The following is a 15,845-nucleotide window of genomic DNA, read 5'->3' as shown; positions in this document are numbered from 1 at the left end:
CTGGCTCCGCCCTTCGCCCCGCCCCCTGGTGACGTAACGCCGCTAGGAGTGCAATCCATGGAAGGTGTCTGTGTTTTCACTGAACGTCAGAGTCGAAGCGGCAGTGGCGGGGAGTGTGCGCGCGGGGTTCGCGGTGCACCACGTACGGGACGCTGGCTCAAAATTGGCTTCCTGGAGCGATTTTGGCGCATATCTAGGCGAAAGCGGACCGTTGCAGTGTGCAGGAGAGGTTGGCGATTCGAGGCGGACACCGAACAATGCAAAATTAGTCGGTGAGACCCCCGTGAAGGCTGACAGGTGACTGGTCCGACCGAAAATGCCTCGCCGAAAACAGGACTGCCCCAAACGGATGCAATGTGAGTACCGGCTTCATAGTCGTGTCGCGTGCGGTATTTCCGGACGACCGGCCCTGGCGCCCAGGGGCTGGCTTTGCAGGTGGTCGAATGTGTCGCCGACCACGTGTTAGTGGCTGCAACTGAGAATCACGAGAACGACATTTTTGAAATGCGTTTTTGTGGCTCTTGCAATGGTTGGGAGCTGGATTTCGTGCGTCATTGCTCGCGTTTCTTGACTCGCAACATCCTATTTACCGGAAGTCAAGATCTTCGGACATGCGTGTTTGCTGAAAATGGTGTCGTTAACGATTCATATTAAGCGCCTCTCACGGAAGTCGACATGACGTTGTTCGATATTGTGAACGTTTTTAAACCCCCTTTGATCAAACCAGCAGTCAACGTCTCTGCTCAAAAAAGGAAGTAAGGTAGATTATGACCATCCTCGCCGTCATCACACATGCATATTCATTCTGTGTGCATTCCCAACGCCATCTTGACATTCGCTCATGTGCCCCTCGAGCGTTATACACTGAGAAATAATTGCAAACTCCAGCTTCGTGGATTTAGTTATGTACCCGACGTCGTCGGCTGGCGCAGATCGCTGGATGGTTTTACCTATGATGCGGAAAGTCGTCGAGCCAAAAATAGACCGCAACTCCAGATGGTGATGGATTTCGAATAAAAGGAGGTTATTACGTTTAAGTGTTGGTGACTTATATCCGAAGGTGGGGACTTGTGTGGCGCAGTGAACGCGAATGGGACCTATTTTGAGAGGCAGTCGATGTGCAATAGTGTCGTGCCGCACCGCGTTGCGTCATTTCATGGAAACCGTAACCACCTGAAGTTCGGACTGGACTCCTCAACGGCGCTCGTGGCGATAAACACAGCATGGTAATTCACTCTTAAACCTTAAACGATTCGGCCTCCGAACTTTCCAATCAGCTCTCGAACTCGATCAGCTTGGGTCGGACATGCGCCCACCACACTTGAACGCGACCTTTTTTAGGCGGGTACCAGACCGCGGACGGCTATCACCACACACGCTCGTTAGCCTTGTCACTGAAGCTCGTGGGCAGGAAGCTTAAAGCATGCATTAACCGGGGGGTGCCGGTAGTGTGGTGGTTCACGCGTCTGCGTTACGCGTCTGCGTTAACCACTACGCGTTTGGGGAACCAGAGGTACGGGATTCGATTCCCCGCGGTGCCAGTCCTTCCTGCCAGGGCGAGAGGTAGGCGACGCCATATAGCCTCAGCAGCTGAGTGCGTCGTAAAGCCCCAATGACACACACACACGCACATGCATTAAACGGCTGTCATCGTCCTGCGCAACACTTAACCCGCGTAGCCGAGTGTTCTAGTGTAGCGCATCTCCTCTGGTTATGCTGACTGGCTCATGCTTCATCGCTGACACCATTATGTGCCATGATGTGCGGTGCTGGATGTCCCTCGATGGAAACATATACACCTTCCTCCCTCTTAATAGTTGCTTTAATGAAACCTCCTTCAACATGTATCCATGCAGAGGCGACGACACCAGGGGCGCAGACGCTCCTTTTTTCAATTCAAACCTCGGAGTTATCATACCGACAGGAGGGCCCGGAAGACTAAGAGAACGTTTCACCAAATCGAAATAAGTGCCCTTAAAACAGGCAGGAGACAGTATATTTCCCGTAGAGGGCCCTGAATAGTCCAAATCAGGCCTGCTGGTCACCAGGAGGCCTCAGGTGAGCCAAAGGAGGCCCTATCAGATGCATCAGGACCATCGGGTCCATGAATACGCAGGAAGTCCTGGCAGCCCAAGAGGAGGCTCCGATTAAAAGAGATCGCTGCCAGACAAGGATAGGAGGGCGCTTTACTCAATTACTTACACCTAAGGGGGTGCAGGAAACGTTTCGAAATAGGAGCTCGAATAGGGGGCCCCGGGGCTTGTTTTCCCCTTGGTCGAAGAAGTATGTGACGCTGCCTCTGGTCCATGCGAACCGCTCCACGCAAGTGCCTAGGAGAGTAAACTGTACCAACGCGGCACTTCATTGGTATTTTCCTGTGCAAAGTGACCTATTTCGAGGCCTAATATTGGCACAGGTTATCAGGGAAAGGGCACAAGAGCGGGGATTTCAGGAATCCATGATATGAGGCCATGAGCTCGGCCTCAGAATGGAGAGAGGGGGGGGGGGGGGGGGGGGCTCGGTGACAGAGCAGAACAGGTCCCTGGCAGTTCACAACTGGGTGGTCTTATTCAGCTTATGCAACGGACATGTTTCCTATTTGCTTGCCTTCCTGAGGCTGAGAAACTGTTATATAGCACTGTTTATGCATATGCAGGGGCATAACAACGTATTCAGATGGGGGAGGGGGAGGGGAACTCGAACCATCTACCTTGCAGCTGGGCTCGTTTTGCATCTGAGCTCCTCTTCTCTCCCCCAATCTGTAGCGGAGTTCTTCCTCACAGCGAACCCCTCCCCCACCCAAAAAGTTCTTGTAAATTATGAAGAAATAAGAACGTCGAGTAAAACAGCATGTACAGATAAATTTGCTGTCCAAAAACCCTTTCCCGATTTCTGCTTTCCTTCTTTCATATTACTGTCACATGCAACAGCACAAATTAAAAGAAACGCGCGAACTAATTGGTCAAGTCTTTCCTACCTCTAAGCTTAGCTGTCCAACTCTAGGAAGGAACCAGTATTTGGGTTATCCGAGATGCATTAAACGAGTCCTGGGTTGGTACTGTCGTGACATTCATATGGTAGCACCACGGGCTCCACGAAGGCTGAAAGGTTGTTGTTTAAGCAGTTTTTGAAGACTTCGTTCCCATTCATTGCTCCAGACTAAAAAAATATATCCGTCAAGGTGGTGTGGTACTTGATCTTCTTCTCCCTCTCGGCGGCAGAGTGTATGACAGGATGTACGTCACCTCATTGTATTCTAGTGGCACCTACCTGCTATGAAATGTGAACATGCACAGGAAAAGTGGCGTAATCCCTTCAAGTACTAGTTGAACTGTACTGACAGCTAGTTCTTCGAGACATTTCAATTGTCGCACCGGTGCACGGACAGGGAGGCGTAATAAAAGGGTGTCTGGATAAGGATGCAGAATTGAACTTGGTTCACATAGATGGGCTAAGATAGAGTTAATAATATTAGGACGGAAGTTCGCCACCTGCTAGCATCAAGCTTAACAGGTCGATACGACTTGGCAAAAACAAGAGTCGTAGAAACATGACGGATGACGTAGTGGAAACACGATGAGTTTAAACGATCACACGAGCTTTGTTTGCTGCTTTCGTTTCCTTGGCTTTTCTGCTTATGCTTTGTTTTCCTTGTTTCGTTGCCTTAGTTGAGTGACCTTCTGTCCTTTTCTGTATTTCCCATAACTCAGTAATGCTCTCATGACGTTTCCATTGCAAAGCCAAGGGAAAAAGTTGAGCTCTTCGAATATTGGGCATGCCGTGCAAAAATAACGTGCACCGTAATTGTCACGCTCTGCGCCAGTGCGTCATAAATGCCGCATGCTGACAGGAATTTCGAAGGCAACATGTGACCTTCGTTTGATGAAAGAACTTCAAGCGAGGCAGGCGACAGCGTCCATTGTCTTAAAAGAAGTGTCTGATTCTGGAATCACATACGAAAAATCGACAGATTCGACAAATCGTAGCTTAGAACATATCTTGTTCGATCTACAGGGAAGAAGCTTTTTTCAATGTCTGATCTTTCATTGCTCTCCAAGGCTCTTCGGCGGTTTGCGTTGAAAATTATTTGTTAAAGGTGTCAACTCAAAATTGCCTTTATTCCATGGTGAGATGAGTTCCCCGCTTGCAACTTTGTCTGTAGATTACGATATTTTTGCGATGAGTTCATGTTTTCGTTACTTCATCAAGCGACGAATTGCTAATTGTGTCCCACCTCCTTTTGATTCCTTGAGACAGGAGCCGTTTTGAAACCTTATTTTATCTGGACAATCTTGTCGCTGCTGTTGGCAGGAGCCGCCGTTTGTCATCTTCAGTTCACATTAAGAATGTACTTCGCTCAGACGAACAGCGCTGACCTTGTTTAAAGGCAGGAATGGTGTTGCTACGGTCCGGAAGACAAACGGCGGTCGAACAGGACTTCCGATGAGAGGACCCTGAATCAAGACTACAGATGGGTGCACTGTCTTGTGTTAGCTGTGTCCTGTTCGGGCGTTGCACTCTCTTGTGGATGTTGCCGCCACATGGAGGCCGATGATCGCGCTCTCTATACACTGTCCCAACCCCTAGTATCACCGCGCCGCAAGTTCTGTCTCAACACCGCGGAGATTTCCGAAACAATATCAATCTCGCCAGACGAAACATCTGTCAATTACGTACACCGCCGGTTTTAGCGGCGGGGCTCCAAGTTTATCCGATTCGGAGACAATCGCGGCGCAGCGCTCCGCCTGTCGGGACAGTCTCGGCCTCGCCGCTCGGTCTCAGGCGCGACGCGACCGCCGCTGTCACCCCTTTTTCCGCGTCCAATCAGGAGGTGTCTGCCGCCATCAAACCGGCCGACACTGAACCGGCCGCTAGCCGTAACTCGAGCGGCGCCGTCGCCTTCAATCGTTCATACCTGGCTGGCGCTGATTGAAAACCGCCCGGAAAAAGCGGCGCGCGCGGGGCGATCGCGACGCGCCGTATCGGATTCGGCCGCGCCGCCGCCGCATTGACGACGTCCGAAAAGGGTGAAGAGGCCCGGCCTTCGGGCCTAATCCGCGCCGCTGATGGATTCCTGTAGGGACGAGGCGGCGGACAATGGTCGACCAGTCCGCTACATTTCTGCTCCGGTTCGAGAGGCTCGCGTCGCGCGCTGAGGCGTTGTTCGCCAGCGAGCGCAGCCGGCGTCGCCCGGTGGCCTGTCCGGCCCGAGGCTCCCGTGGGAGAGTGGGGCCGCGCCGTCCGCCGCCCGCGCACGCGGCCGCAGATCTCGAGCGCGCCGGTGGAATGGCGCGACAATCTGTGGAATGTTCCTGCGCGCGTGCGCGCCCGTCGACAGTTTCCTCCGCGAGGCACGCGGCGTCATTTCCCCCGCGGTGCACGCCTGTGTAACAGGTGTTGTCCACGCTCGCCGGCAGGGCAGCCGCCCGCCACACGTTGACCGGGGATGGGGGGGGGGGGGGGGGAAGAGCTCACACAGCCCCCAGCAGACGGCGCGCGTGCGGCCACAACGGCGCCGGCATTGTTTACCTGCGGCGACGCCCACTGATAAGGCCGGCCGGCTCATAAACGCAGCAACAGGGAAGCTTTACGGTCATTCAGGCCGCTTTACCGGGCCGAAATTCCGCTTCAAAGGCCCGGAATGGCGCGGCCGGCGGCGGCGACGGCACTCCCGGGGATGCGCGGGCGGCGGCGGCGACCGAGGTGTGCTGGTGGCGGCCGCGCGCCACCACGCCCGCAGCGCGCGCGCCCGCCGCGCCGCCTTGTTAGCTGCGCGAATGAACCGGGCGCCGTGGCCGTGCGCACAAATCACTCCGCTGCTGCGCGTGGCCTCGCCTCTGATTGGACGCGTAGCCGCCTGGAGTGGTCCGTCTCGACCGCCAAAAAACAAAGGGATTGTCATCACTCATAGCGTCGAGGGTGCGTCGTCTCCGGCCCGGGCACGCCATTAACATCTCTCTACCTGCAAATTACGGCGGCCCCATCGATGTCTTAAGCGCGTAAATAACTTCAAACACGCCGCCCCGGTGATAAATCATGGCCTGGGTCATCACTGGTCACCGGTGCGGTCACCGCATCAGGCGCAGGCCGCGCCGTAAATGCCGCGTTTTATGTTTTTATTGTTGATTCGGCTGCGTTTAGGGCGCCGGCCGGGGCGGGTCACTTTGATGGAGACGTGTCGGCCTCTCAGAAGGGCGCCGGTCATTAGAAGGCGTCCGCGCGTCGCCACCGCCGCCGCCGGTCGGCTGCCGTCGCCCTCCCCTCCTCGGATGTTCGACGGAAGGGCGGCGTGCGTGCCGATGGAGCGCCGGCAGCGACGGAGCCGTGCTGCTTCGCCGGCCCGTCCAAGATTGATAGCGACGAAATGGAACACCTCGTCGGCGGCGGGCACGCTCGTTTCGGCTGTTTCACGGTGGGTCGGGGCGGGCGGCGGCGGCGGCCCTTGATGGACCATCTGGCTCGCGCGCGTCGGCCCCTGGCTGACCCCCGGCGACCACATCAATCACGGCGCGCCGCGACGCAGTCGGCGCCGCCGGCCTCGGGTGACACTGACCCCCTCCCCATCAGAGCGACGCGGCGCACCCGCCGGCGGCCTCCCCCGCGCGACGCCGGTGGACTCGCCCGGCGACGTTCGATCACCTCGCGTCAATCATCCCTGTTTGCTGGCTTTGTGCATGTGGGCTAATCAATCAGCTTGGTGTCATGTGAACGGCCGCTCCCCAAGGACGCATCCCGCGCCGGCCGCGGCGCACGTGGGCCGGCCGCGACGCACCTGAGCGGCGCGCACGACGCGCCGTTTGTGCCGCAGAAGAGCCCGGCCGGCCGGCGGCCGCGTCGCAACGGACGATTAGCGACGGCCGCGGGCCAAACGGCCTCGTGACGTGCCTGGTAGTGGCCGCCGACGCCGGCGGGGCCCTGCCGCCGAGAGCGGAAGAGCTCTCCCGTCCCGCCTCCAGCCCCCCCCCCCCCCCCCCCCCACTCTTGTGGTAACCGACGACGACGAAGCGACTCGAGGGGCGAGTCCTTCGTGAGCCCAGTCGGCCTTATAATTTTGGATTATGCTGATGTTTGAGATGCAAATTCACGCCGCAATGAATCCGACGGCAGGCGAAGTAACTCCGATGAAAGATGCGGCGCTGGTGACGGAGCGACACGGAAAGTGACATCACAGGAGACGGGCGGCGGCCGGGGGGCGAGCGACCGACCACGCCGCAGCCGGTGCGGTGTGGTGTCACACATGTGACGCCGCCGCCACCCGGTGGCGGCCGGGGGGAGGGGGACTGGCACGATCGACGCGCGCGGGCGGCGGCCGACGCCTCTACCGTCGGCACCGGCGCGTCGGCGACGACGCCGACGGACAGGCAGCACCCCGCCATCCATCACCTTGTCACACCACCGGGCTCGATAAGAGAGGCGGTCTCCGACGCAGACTGCGCCATCTGTCCAGCGATCGGCCAACTAGTGACGCTTTGTTTTTCACTCCGGCATCCCCAATTAAAAGTCGGCTCGTCTGCATGCAACGGACAAACTATCTGAATTATCGTCTGAAATAATTAATTCGCTCCATGGAGTTTTTCTCCCCAAGCATAAATTGTCATAACCCCTTGTCATAAATCGTGTTAATGGCGCGCAGGACAAAGGGAATATAGATCTGTAGGCTGAATTATTGCCGCTCATGGGCATAGATCAAGCCTGGCCATTATGTGCGGCCTCCCGCAGGTACGTCGAGCAATGGCGGACGCGACCGCGGTCCAGGCACTAATGTCACGTCAATCCGCAGCTGAAAAGACACAATGGACGGTAGATTGGGACGGTCGTGAATTATCGGCGACAGCCGGCCACTCAGAAATGGACCAAATTCCTCCCAAAACGGCGCCGTTTTTCTCGCGCGCTTTCCACAGCGACGGCCGGAGAACGGGGCGCGCGGACGGGCCGTCCATCACGTGCGAACTCTTCTCGACGTAAAAAATGGTGTTCATCAAGATCTGAATAAGGCTCAGAATGCAGCAGAAGTGTATGACAAATGGGCCGTTTTGGCGCGTTGGCCGGTTGACGCGGCGGCGTCCGTGCGACAGCGCTTTCGCGCGACAACGGCGCCGGCTCCCCGACTGACTTATCCGCCTGACACAAACGCTCCCCCTTTCCCAGGACGGTAACTCATCTGACAATGACAGCCAAGAATCACAAATCAAGCCAAATGACGTCAAATGTCGGATTCGACGACACCCCGGCGAGCGACGCCGCGCTGTCACTGCGTCATTAATCGCGGCGCGTTTATTTGTGATTGCCTGAATGACAACGCCGCCTTTTCCCGGCGCGACCTCCCGCGCCGCGACGACGGCCGCCGGCGCGGCGCCGCCCCGCCGCAGGGTAAACACGCCGCCGCGGGCGCCGCGCGTGACCCCCTGACCTCGGCCGCCGGCGGGCAGTGCGCTGCCGCCGCCCCGGGCGCGTGTGACCCCTGACCTTGGACGCCGGCGGGCAGAGCGCAGCCGCCGCCTCCGCTGATGGTGTTGTGACTGCGCGCCGCAGCGGCGATGCCCGGTCGCCCCGCCCCGCCCCACTCCGCCGCCGGCGCTCGGGTTCTGCTGACGGTTCAGGAGTGTGAAGGGGCTTCTGCTGGAATTTGTGAGGTGGTCGCGGCGAGCCGGATGGTGCCCCTCAGAGGATCAGTTCAGGAGGAACTTTTTTTTTGGAAACGCGTGGCGTTGATCTAAGGACCACTCTCGCCCTCCATTGAGCGCGGACGCATCTACGATTTCGTTTGTGACCTGCAAGCCTGCAGATGTGCGGCTCAACAGAAGAGGCGACGCATGCCCACACGTGGATAAACAACGTCGTACCTACGTCAGTCTGCCCTCGGAATTGACAGGAGCGTGAGTCTGCGCTGCTGCTCCCAAAGACCGCGCGGGGCCGCTCGTGACGTCACCAGGTCGGCGGCGCGACCTTCCGTCTGAGCGCCGCGCCGCCGCTGCCGCGCGCGGGCGGCGCCGACGGCTGCTACGGAGCGGGGCCACTGCAGCGGGCGGCACGCTCCGGAGGCCGTCGGCGTCAGCGGGCGTCGCCGAGCCGGGGTCGCGCTGCAGGCCGCGGCGCGAGCTGTCCGCCGCGGTCGGCCGGCCGCTCCGGTGTAATTGGCAGGTGCTATCTGGCCGGAGCATCTGACGGCGGCGAATTTACCGCGCCGCTTTACTACATTTGTTAGTTCTGCCAGACGGTGGCTTAACGATGGACGCGACGTTTATGCGCGGATAAATAGGCTGGCGCCCGTATGGGTCGGCCGACGGAACAGAAAGGCCGCGCGAGTGATGGCGGCCGGCGCCTGGAGGCTCCCGACGCGGTAGGGAGGGAGGAAGGGCAGCAGCGAATGCCGCGGCTTCAGCGCGGCCAGGTCCGCGCGGAATGAAGATGTGGGCTCCCACCAGGAGAGAGGCGGTCTGGCGGGCGACGAACGCAGTTGGTGACAGTGATCTGCGGCATCTGGAGAGGGAGCCGCCAGGGCTGGGCGCCGCTGGCAAGGAGTTTGGGGTGTCCGGGATTGGACGAAGCCGGCGGCAAACGGGGGGCGTCGGCTGTGGCGCGCGGCGAGTCCACTCAGCGTCCGGCCGCCGAGGAGGGCGTCGCGGACCCGCCCGTCCTGCCGGGCGGGAGCCATGTGGCCGTGAGCGGCGCTCGTTCCGCCACACCGCCGCCTGCGCGGCTCGGCTCGGCTCGGCTCAGCTCGGCTCAGCCCCGCCATGAGTGACGGGGCGGCGGCCGGGGTGCCTCAGCTGCCGGCGGCCATCCGTCAGCGGCGCCGCCGGCGGCGGCCCGGCGCACCGGCCGGCCATAACTCACCGAGCCGCGCCGGCCGCCGCGCTGCACCCGGCCAGGTATGCGGCCGCCCGCCCGCCCGCTCCCACACGGCCGCCGCGCCGCGCGCGCCCGCACCAGAATGGCCTATCAACAAAGAATCTGGATGATCATTAATCAACGTCGCGGCGGCGTCCCCAGATGGGTCGAGCTGACCCCCGTCCCCCGCGCCCCTCGCCGCGACAGCGCGGCCCGTTCGGCGATTGATGGGACGCGGCCGCCGGCTCCCCCTTTATTACCGCGCGCCGGCCAGCGGCCGCTGACTGCGCAGACGCCACTCTCTGCCCGCCGAAAAACGCGCGCTCTCGCGAGAGCCGTGTTTGCGCGCGAACCTGCAAACAGCGCGGTGACTGGGCGCCGGTCGCTGGGCCAGGTGTCTCCCGGGACAGCGGCGGCGACGTGACGGCAGAGTCGGAGCGGGCGCGGCGTACCTGCCGCTCCGCGTCACCCACTGCGTCTCCGTGCTGCAGCGCGTCGGCAGGACGCGACGCCCCGCGCAGGGATCCAAGACGGCGCCGCGGGGAGAACGTCGCTTGAGCCCGCTCGGTGCGCGGTAAAGTTTCCGCATGCGTAGTTGTGGATCACGCCGGCGGTCCTCCACGGGCGCCTCGGCACTGAACGGCCTGCTGAGTTAGGGACTTTTGTCGTTGGGAGAGAATGTTTCAGACCCTGAAAGACGCTGCATATAACGGACGGGATATATAGACCCAGTTTTGGGCGCGCAACCGGCCCAAATAAAGGCGTGAACAAAGCCTGGCGTTATCGATTCGTGGTTTAGCCGGTCTGCCAGTAACGTCACATTTCACCGGCTTTGACCGCACTCAGAATATATGTCACAGGCCTGCCACCCAAGTCCCTTTGAGGAGGCATTCCAGGGCAAGGTCTGTTTTTGTCGGCTGGAGGCCTGAAGTGTCACAATTTATGGCAAATTGTCTTGAGACTCGTGAACAAGAGCTCGCCAAACTTCACTCCGAGGGGAGCTGGTGGCCGGGCGGGCCGTAACTCGCCGTGTCACGTCCGAGTCAGGGACGGATGTGGCGGCCAGCGGCGCGACCGGCCCCGGCGAGCGGCGCGACCGAGCCCGGTCAGCGGCGCGACCGCACCCGATCAGCCGCCGGGCCATAACGACCGCAGCGCAATCTGTAATGGTCGCGCGCGCCTCCCACACCGCGGACTGCGCCGCCGCCCCTGTCGGTGTTTTGTCTTCGCGGACGACACCGCCTTCAAAGAGGCCGGTAATTTTCCCGATAGGCATAAAATAAATGATCGATTCCGCTGCGCCGGCCGGCCGGTGATGGATTTCGCGGCGGCGATGGCGGACCGCCCCGGCCGGGGGACCGCGGGGGGTGGGAGGCATTCCGCCAGCGGCCCCCCTCCGACAACTCCTCCTTGGCCGCCATTTTGGAGTGCGCCGGCCGCAATCAGAATGGTGTCAGTCGCCGCCGGATTTGCGGCTTGTCAGGCGTCACCTGGTGTTTGGCGGCGCGCGTGCGGGGCGCCGGTCGGACCGACGCTGGATTAGCGGTGGTGGGTCATCTCACCCGCGGCCCAGACGCCGCGGCCACCGGGCTGACAAAAGCAGGCCAGCGGCATCAATCAGCGCCGCAGCCTCGCGCATAGACGTCTAGTGGGCCGCTTTACTGTTGTTTGTAAATGCCCAGATTAATGAGGCAACGGCGGATTTAATCGATGGGCCAGTGGAACAACTGAGGACGACTATAATTGATAGCAAAACTACAAACAATAATCAGCGGCGTGCCCCATCAGCTGGCCGGGCCGTGGCCTCACACCTGGGAGACACGCCAGATCAATGGGCGCTGCTGTTTGATGGTGGGCGATCAAAGCTCCTTTGAAATGAGCCTGCGGGCGCGCGCGGCCCCGCCGCCCGGAGCCCGCCCCACCCGCGCCCGCGGCCGTCGCATCGCGTCGGTACGCGCTCGCGACGCGTCGCAAACGCCGCCACCGCCGCCCGCGGCGCGCCGTCCCGCCGCATGAGGCGTTGCAGTCTCCAGCGCCGCGGCGCAGCCTACCGGGCGGCCGGCGGCGCGGAGGCGATGACTGCGACGCCCGGCAGGCGGCGAGCCGGCCGCGCGCGCGGCACCGTCTGTCTCGCGCGGCGTGAATGGTAAATCGTGACGCTATGATAATCGTGGCGGAAAGTCGTCCGTTCTGATGATGCGGGACATAAAAAGGGCGATAAATCAGCGGTCGGCTGACTGCCGGGTCATTGAATGCGCGCCCAGATGCACGAGCGGTGCGCGGCCCGCGCCGGTCAGCTGGCGGCCGTTGCCATGGTGACGCGCGTGACGCGCCGCCGCCTGCAAAACTCCCCGTCAGCCCTTCCGCTGCGCCCAGTTTATGAGATGATGTTTTTGACCTAGCTAGGGTGCCGTTCCCATACTTGAACGCTGCAAAGTGGAGCTCATTGAATCATCTTGTCACTTTGTCAGTTCGGTGATGGGTGAAAGCCATGACCAATTAGCGTGGAAATTGCTTCTCTATGCACTTTTCCTGTCTCCAGTGTTAACATGACGGACAGCGATTCGCGGCAGTGCATTGCATAGCAATGCTTGGCTATAGCGCGGCGTGTTGCAATGTTTGGGTTGGCAAGAGGCCCCCTGACGGACGCCTGCTAACAACTAATTATGCTTTCCAAGCAGCTGATGTGCCGACTATTAGCGGATCATTTGTTCCACTAAGATGACGGCGAAGCACCACATAGCGACGGAGGAGTGGGCTGTGGGGGGGGGAGGCTTTTCATCAGCTGCGATCTCGTGCCTGCAAAGGGGGACACCTTGTCCGTGGCGTGGTCGGCCGTGTCGCGGACGAGATGGGGCCACTCTAGGCGGGACGGCTGCACGGTGTCGTACCGGCGAACGCTTTGCCCGCCCCGCCGACGAGTGATCGAATCGAGCCCGGCTCTTGACGACAGGTGGCGCCCGTACCCCCTCCCCCCGTCCGGGGATCCTCGGATCCGTTGGCGTTTGGGCGCGGGCCGCGGCGCGCACCAGCGGCTGCAAGACACGGCCCGGGGCCGCGTCAGGCGCCGGAACAGCGCGTCACGTGAGCCGCTTTCTCGGCATGAATCACAGACGACGGCGTCAGCCGAGTGTGAACCCTTTGATGGCGTCTAATGGGCGCGAGCACAGCCGCGTGCAGCCGGGCACCGCGGCCGGCCGGCGCGCCCCGGCCAGCCGCGGCCCACGTGACGGGCGCGCTCTGAATAAGGCGCGGTGATGACTGGCCAGTCCTGGCGGGCGGCGCTGGCGGCCGCGCCGCGCCGCGTCACGCCGCGCGCCGCGCTGACGGCTGATTGACGCGTCAGCGCCGCCCGGCCGCCGGCCGGGCCGGCTCCGCGTGCACGACAGCGCGGCGGCACCGAGAGCGGACCGCCGACCAACGTCCGAACTCTGCTGTCAGCACGCGCCGCCGCCGCCGCCGCCTGATGACGCAAAGCCGGCCCGCAAAGTCCGCGGCCGTAATCGCTGGGACACGGGCGTGAATTATATCGGGCTCCCCGACGCCGTAGAAAACCCGGCCGGCGATAGGATCGGCGCGGTTTTGTCGGCGGCTGGCCGTTACCCGAGCCGGCCGCTGTGGGCCTTTGTCCATATGGAGCCGTCCGTCTCTGTCCGTCTGTCAGCCTTGTCGTGCCGGTGCTGTCACTCAGAGCGACAAGGCGCGCCCTCGCCGGACACGCCGACCTCCGGCGGAGCGACCCGACCTCCGCACCCGGCTCCCGGGCGGCTCCTGGTCGGCTCCCGGTCGGCTCTCGACCGACTCCTGGTCGGCTCCTGGTCGGCTCTCGACCGTCTCCTAGCCGGCTCGTGACTGACTCCTGACCGACTTCTCGCCGGCCTGTCAGCGGCGACAGGCGTCGTGTGGAGGCTGCAGCGTTGACGGTTTGTGGTGAAGGCCTCGGATCGTGCCCCGCGTCTGTCACGGCATCGAACGCCTCTGCTGCAGCTCTGACTCGGAGCTCTGGTTCGGTTGCTGTGCTCCGTTCCCGGCCGCAAGCGCAGCTGGCTCCGGCACCGGCTCCGATCTCCTGAGTCCGAGCCGACCCTCAGTGGTCGGATGAGCCTGTTCATGTCAGTGACTCTTCCTCAGCCTCGGAGTCTCCTTCTCGTCCACGTGACTTGTCTCCTGTACGCGACCTGTCTCTTCTTTCCTCTGCGCGATTTGTCTCCTCTGCGCGACGTGTCTCCTGCACACAACTTGTCTCCTGCACATGACTTGTGTTCTGTGCACGACTTGTCTCCCCCGCGGGACTCTTCTCCACACCCGCTGCGACGGTGGCAGTTTCGGCTGCCCTGCGCTGCCCCAGCTCGTCTCGTCTCTGCCGGCGCCGGTCCGCTGGCCGCCGGGAGGGGTGGCCGGGCCGGGCGCAGCTGGGCCTCGTCGTGCCGTGCCGGGCGGCTGGGCAGCTGGCGGAGCGAGCCGGCCGCCCGGCCGCCGGCTGACAGGGCGCCTTGGCGCGGCCGACGGGCCCCCGCCCGGACACGTCCGCCACGCCGTCACGTGACGCGCTGACGTCACTGATTGATTCGTATGACAGCTGAATGACACCGTCTACAGGACAGGATGACAGAAGACTGGATTAGCACCGGCCTTGAAACGGATTTATGGATCGGACGCATTGTGAGGGAAGACGGAGCGAGCGGTGCGGCGGCGACGGCGGCGGCGCAGCGCGGCGCGATCCTGTTGTACGTCGCGGACGAGACAGCTGTCGCGGCGATGAGAAGTCCTTAATCAGATACGCGCCGCGCCGAAGATTAGCCATGTAAATGGCGATGGTGGCGATTGCGGCGCGCTGTCGGACACGGGCGCGGCGCGGCGAGCGGCGGCATCGGTGGGCCATCACTTGGGTGTCGCCGACCGGCGCCGGCGCTGACGGCCGAGGTGCGCCCGGCGCGGGGTGACACCTGCCGCTGCTGACGGCGCCGGCAGCCGAGCCGGCAGAAGCGACCGCACCGGACGCACTCCTCCGCAGGTGTCGCGCGAAGGGCGGGGGCGGGGGGGGGGGGGGGCGGGTGCAGGATGCGCCGCGCCGCGCCGCGCCGTGCCGCTCCGACTCGGGTTACGGCCCGTAAAAACTACCCGCTCGCCACTCGACGCCGGCGCCGATACGCGGCGCTGATGGATGTGGCCGGGATGTGCGCCAGGGGCCGCTCCAATTATGGGCGCCGGATGGTGCGATTGGGCGCGGGTCGGCCGGATTAGCGCCTGGCGCGCTCAGGTTAGCACCGGCCCGGACAGGCGATACGGGCCGGCTCCCGGAGCCGACCCGGCCCGACCGCTCGCCGCCACCGCCTGCATATTTGAGGCGGGGGGATGCACGCGGAACGGAACGAAACGGAGCGGAAGAGGCGGGACGCGGGGCAGCATGATGCTTAGAGAAGCAGCTTTAAGCAGGGGAGAACAGATTACGAATGGCCATATCCGAACTTGTACTCGAACATTTGGTAACGGAACCGGACGAGGAAGGGTGGTGGGATGGCGAATGAATGTCAAGGCCGAGAGCCTAACATACGTGATGAAGCGTGAATGCATCACAGTTTTGCGAACAGGAACAAACAATATATCATGCGCTGGCGAACACACCGATTCAAACCCGTGGCCGCCATCAGTGCACGACGCATGCGGCGTGTCCCTCTCAGTGCTGCACACATACCGAGCGCACGGGGTGAAGCACCAGCTCCGCCACCTCCCGCGCGAGGCGGGCCGGCAGCCGCTGTGCGGTGTGGGCGGTGGCCGGCTGCAGTGACCACAGCGCGGCGCGCGCCTGAGCGTGACGCTCGCCACCGGCGGGAGGCGACGGGGCGAGCGCGAGCCGGGCGGCGCCGGCACGCGCCGGCCAGGCTCGCTCTGTTGTCGGGTAATTGGGCCTCTGGCGCGCCACCGCATACGGCCGGCATCCATCAGGCTCGGTGCGGGTCGAGATGGACGAGCGCTGGCCAGGTATAATGGGAGCGGCGGTCCAGGTCAGCGGC

General features: G+C 62.0%; 1 protein-coding gene across 1 annotated transcript in view; it reads left to right on the top strand.

Annotated features, from left to right (window-relative positions):
* The first annotated feature begins 104 nt into the window (after positions 1 to 104).
* LOC119097171 (protein tiptop) overlaps positions 105 to 15,845 on the top strand; it is a 70,966-nt gene continuing 55,225 nt past the window's right edge. The window contains exon 1 of the mRNA XM_037220229.1: positions 105 to 356. Within this exon, the coding sequence (XP_037076124.1) occupies positions 317 to 356 (40 nt within the window). The 5' untranslated portion in view covers positions 105 to 316. The remainder of the gene's footprint in view (positions 357 to 15,845) is intronic.

This window comes from Pollicipes pollicipes, unplaced genomic scaffold (genome assembly GCF_011947565.3).
Source record: "Pollicipes pollicipes isolate AB1234 unplaced genomic scaffold, Ppol_2.1 Scaffold_4295;HRSCAF=5057_pilon_pilon_pilon, whole genome shotgun sequence".
NCBI classification, from domain to species: Eukaryota; Metazoa; Arthropoda; class Thecostraca; order Pollicipedomorpha; family Pollicipedidae; genus Pollicipes; species Pollicipes pollicipes.
The sequence above is the reverse complement of the archived record's forward strand: the minus strand, read 5'-3'. Positions and strand labels throughout refer to the sequence as shown.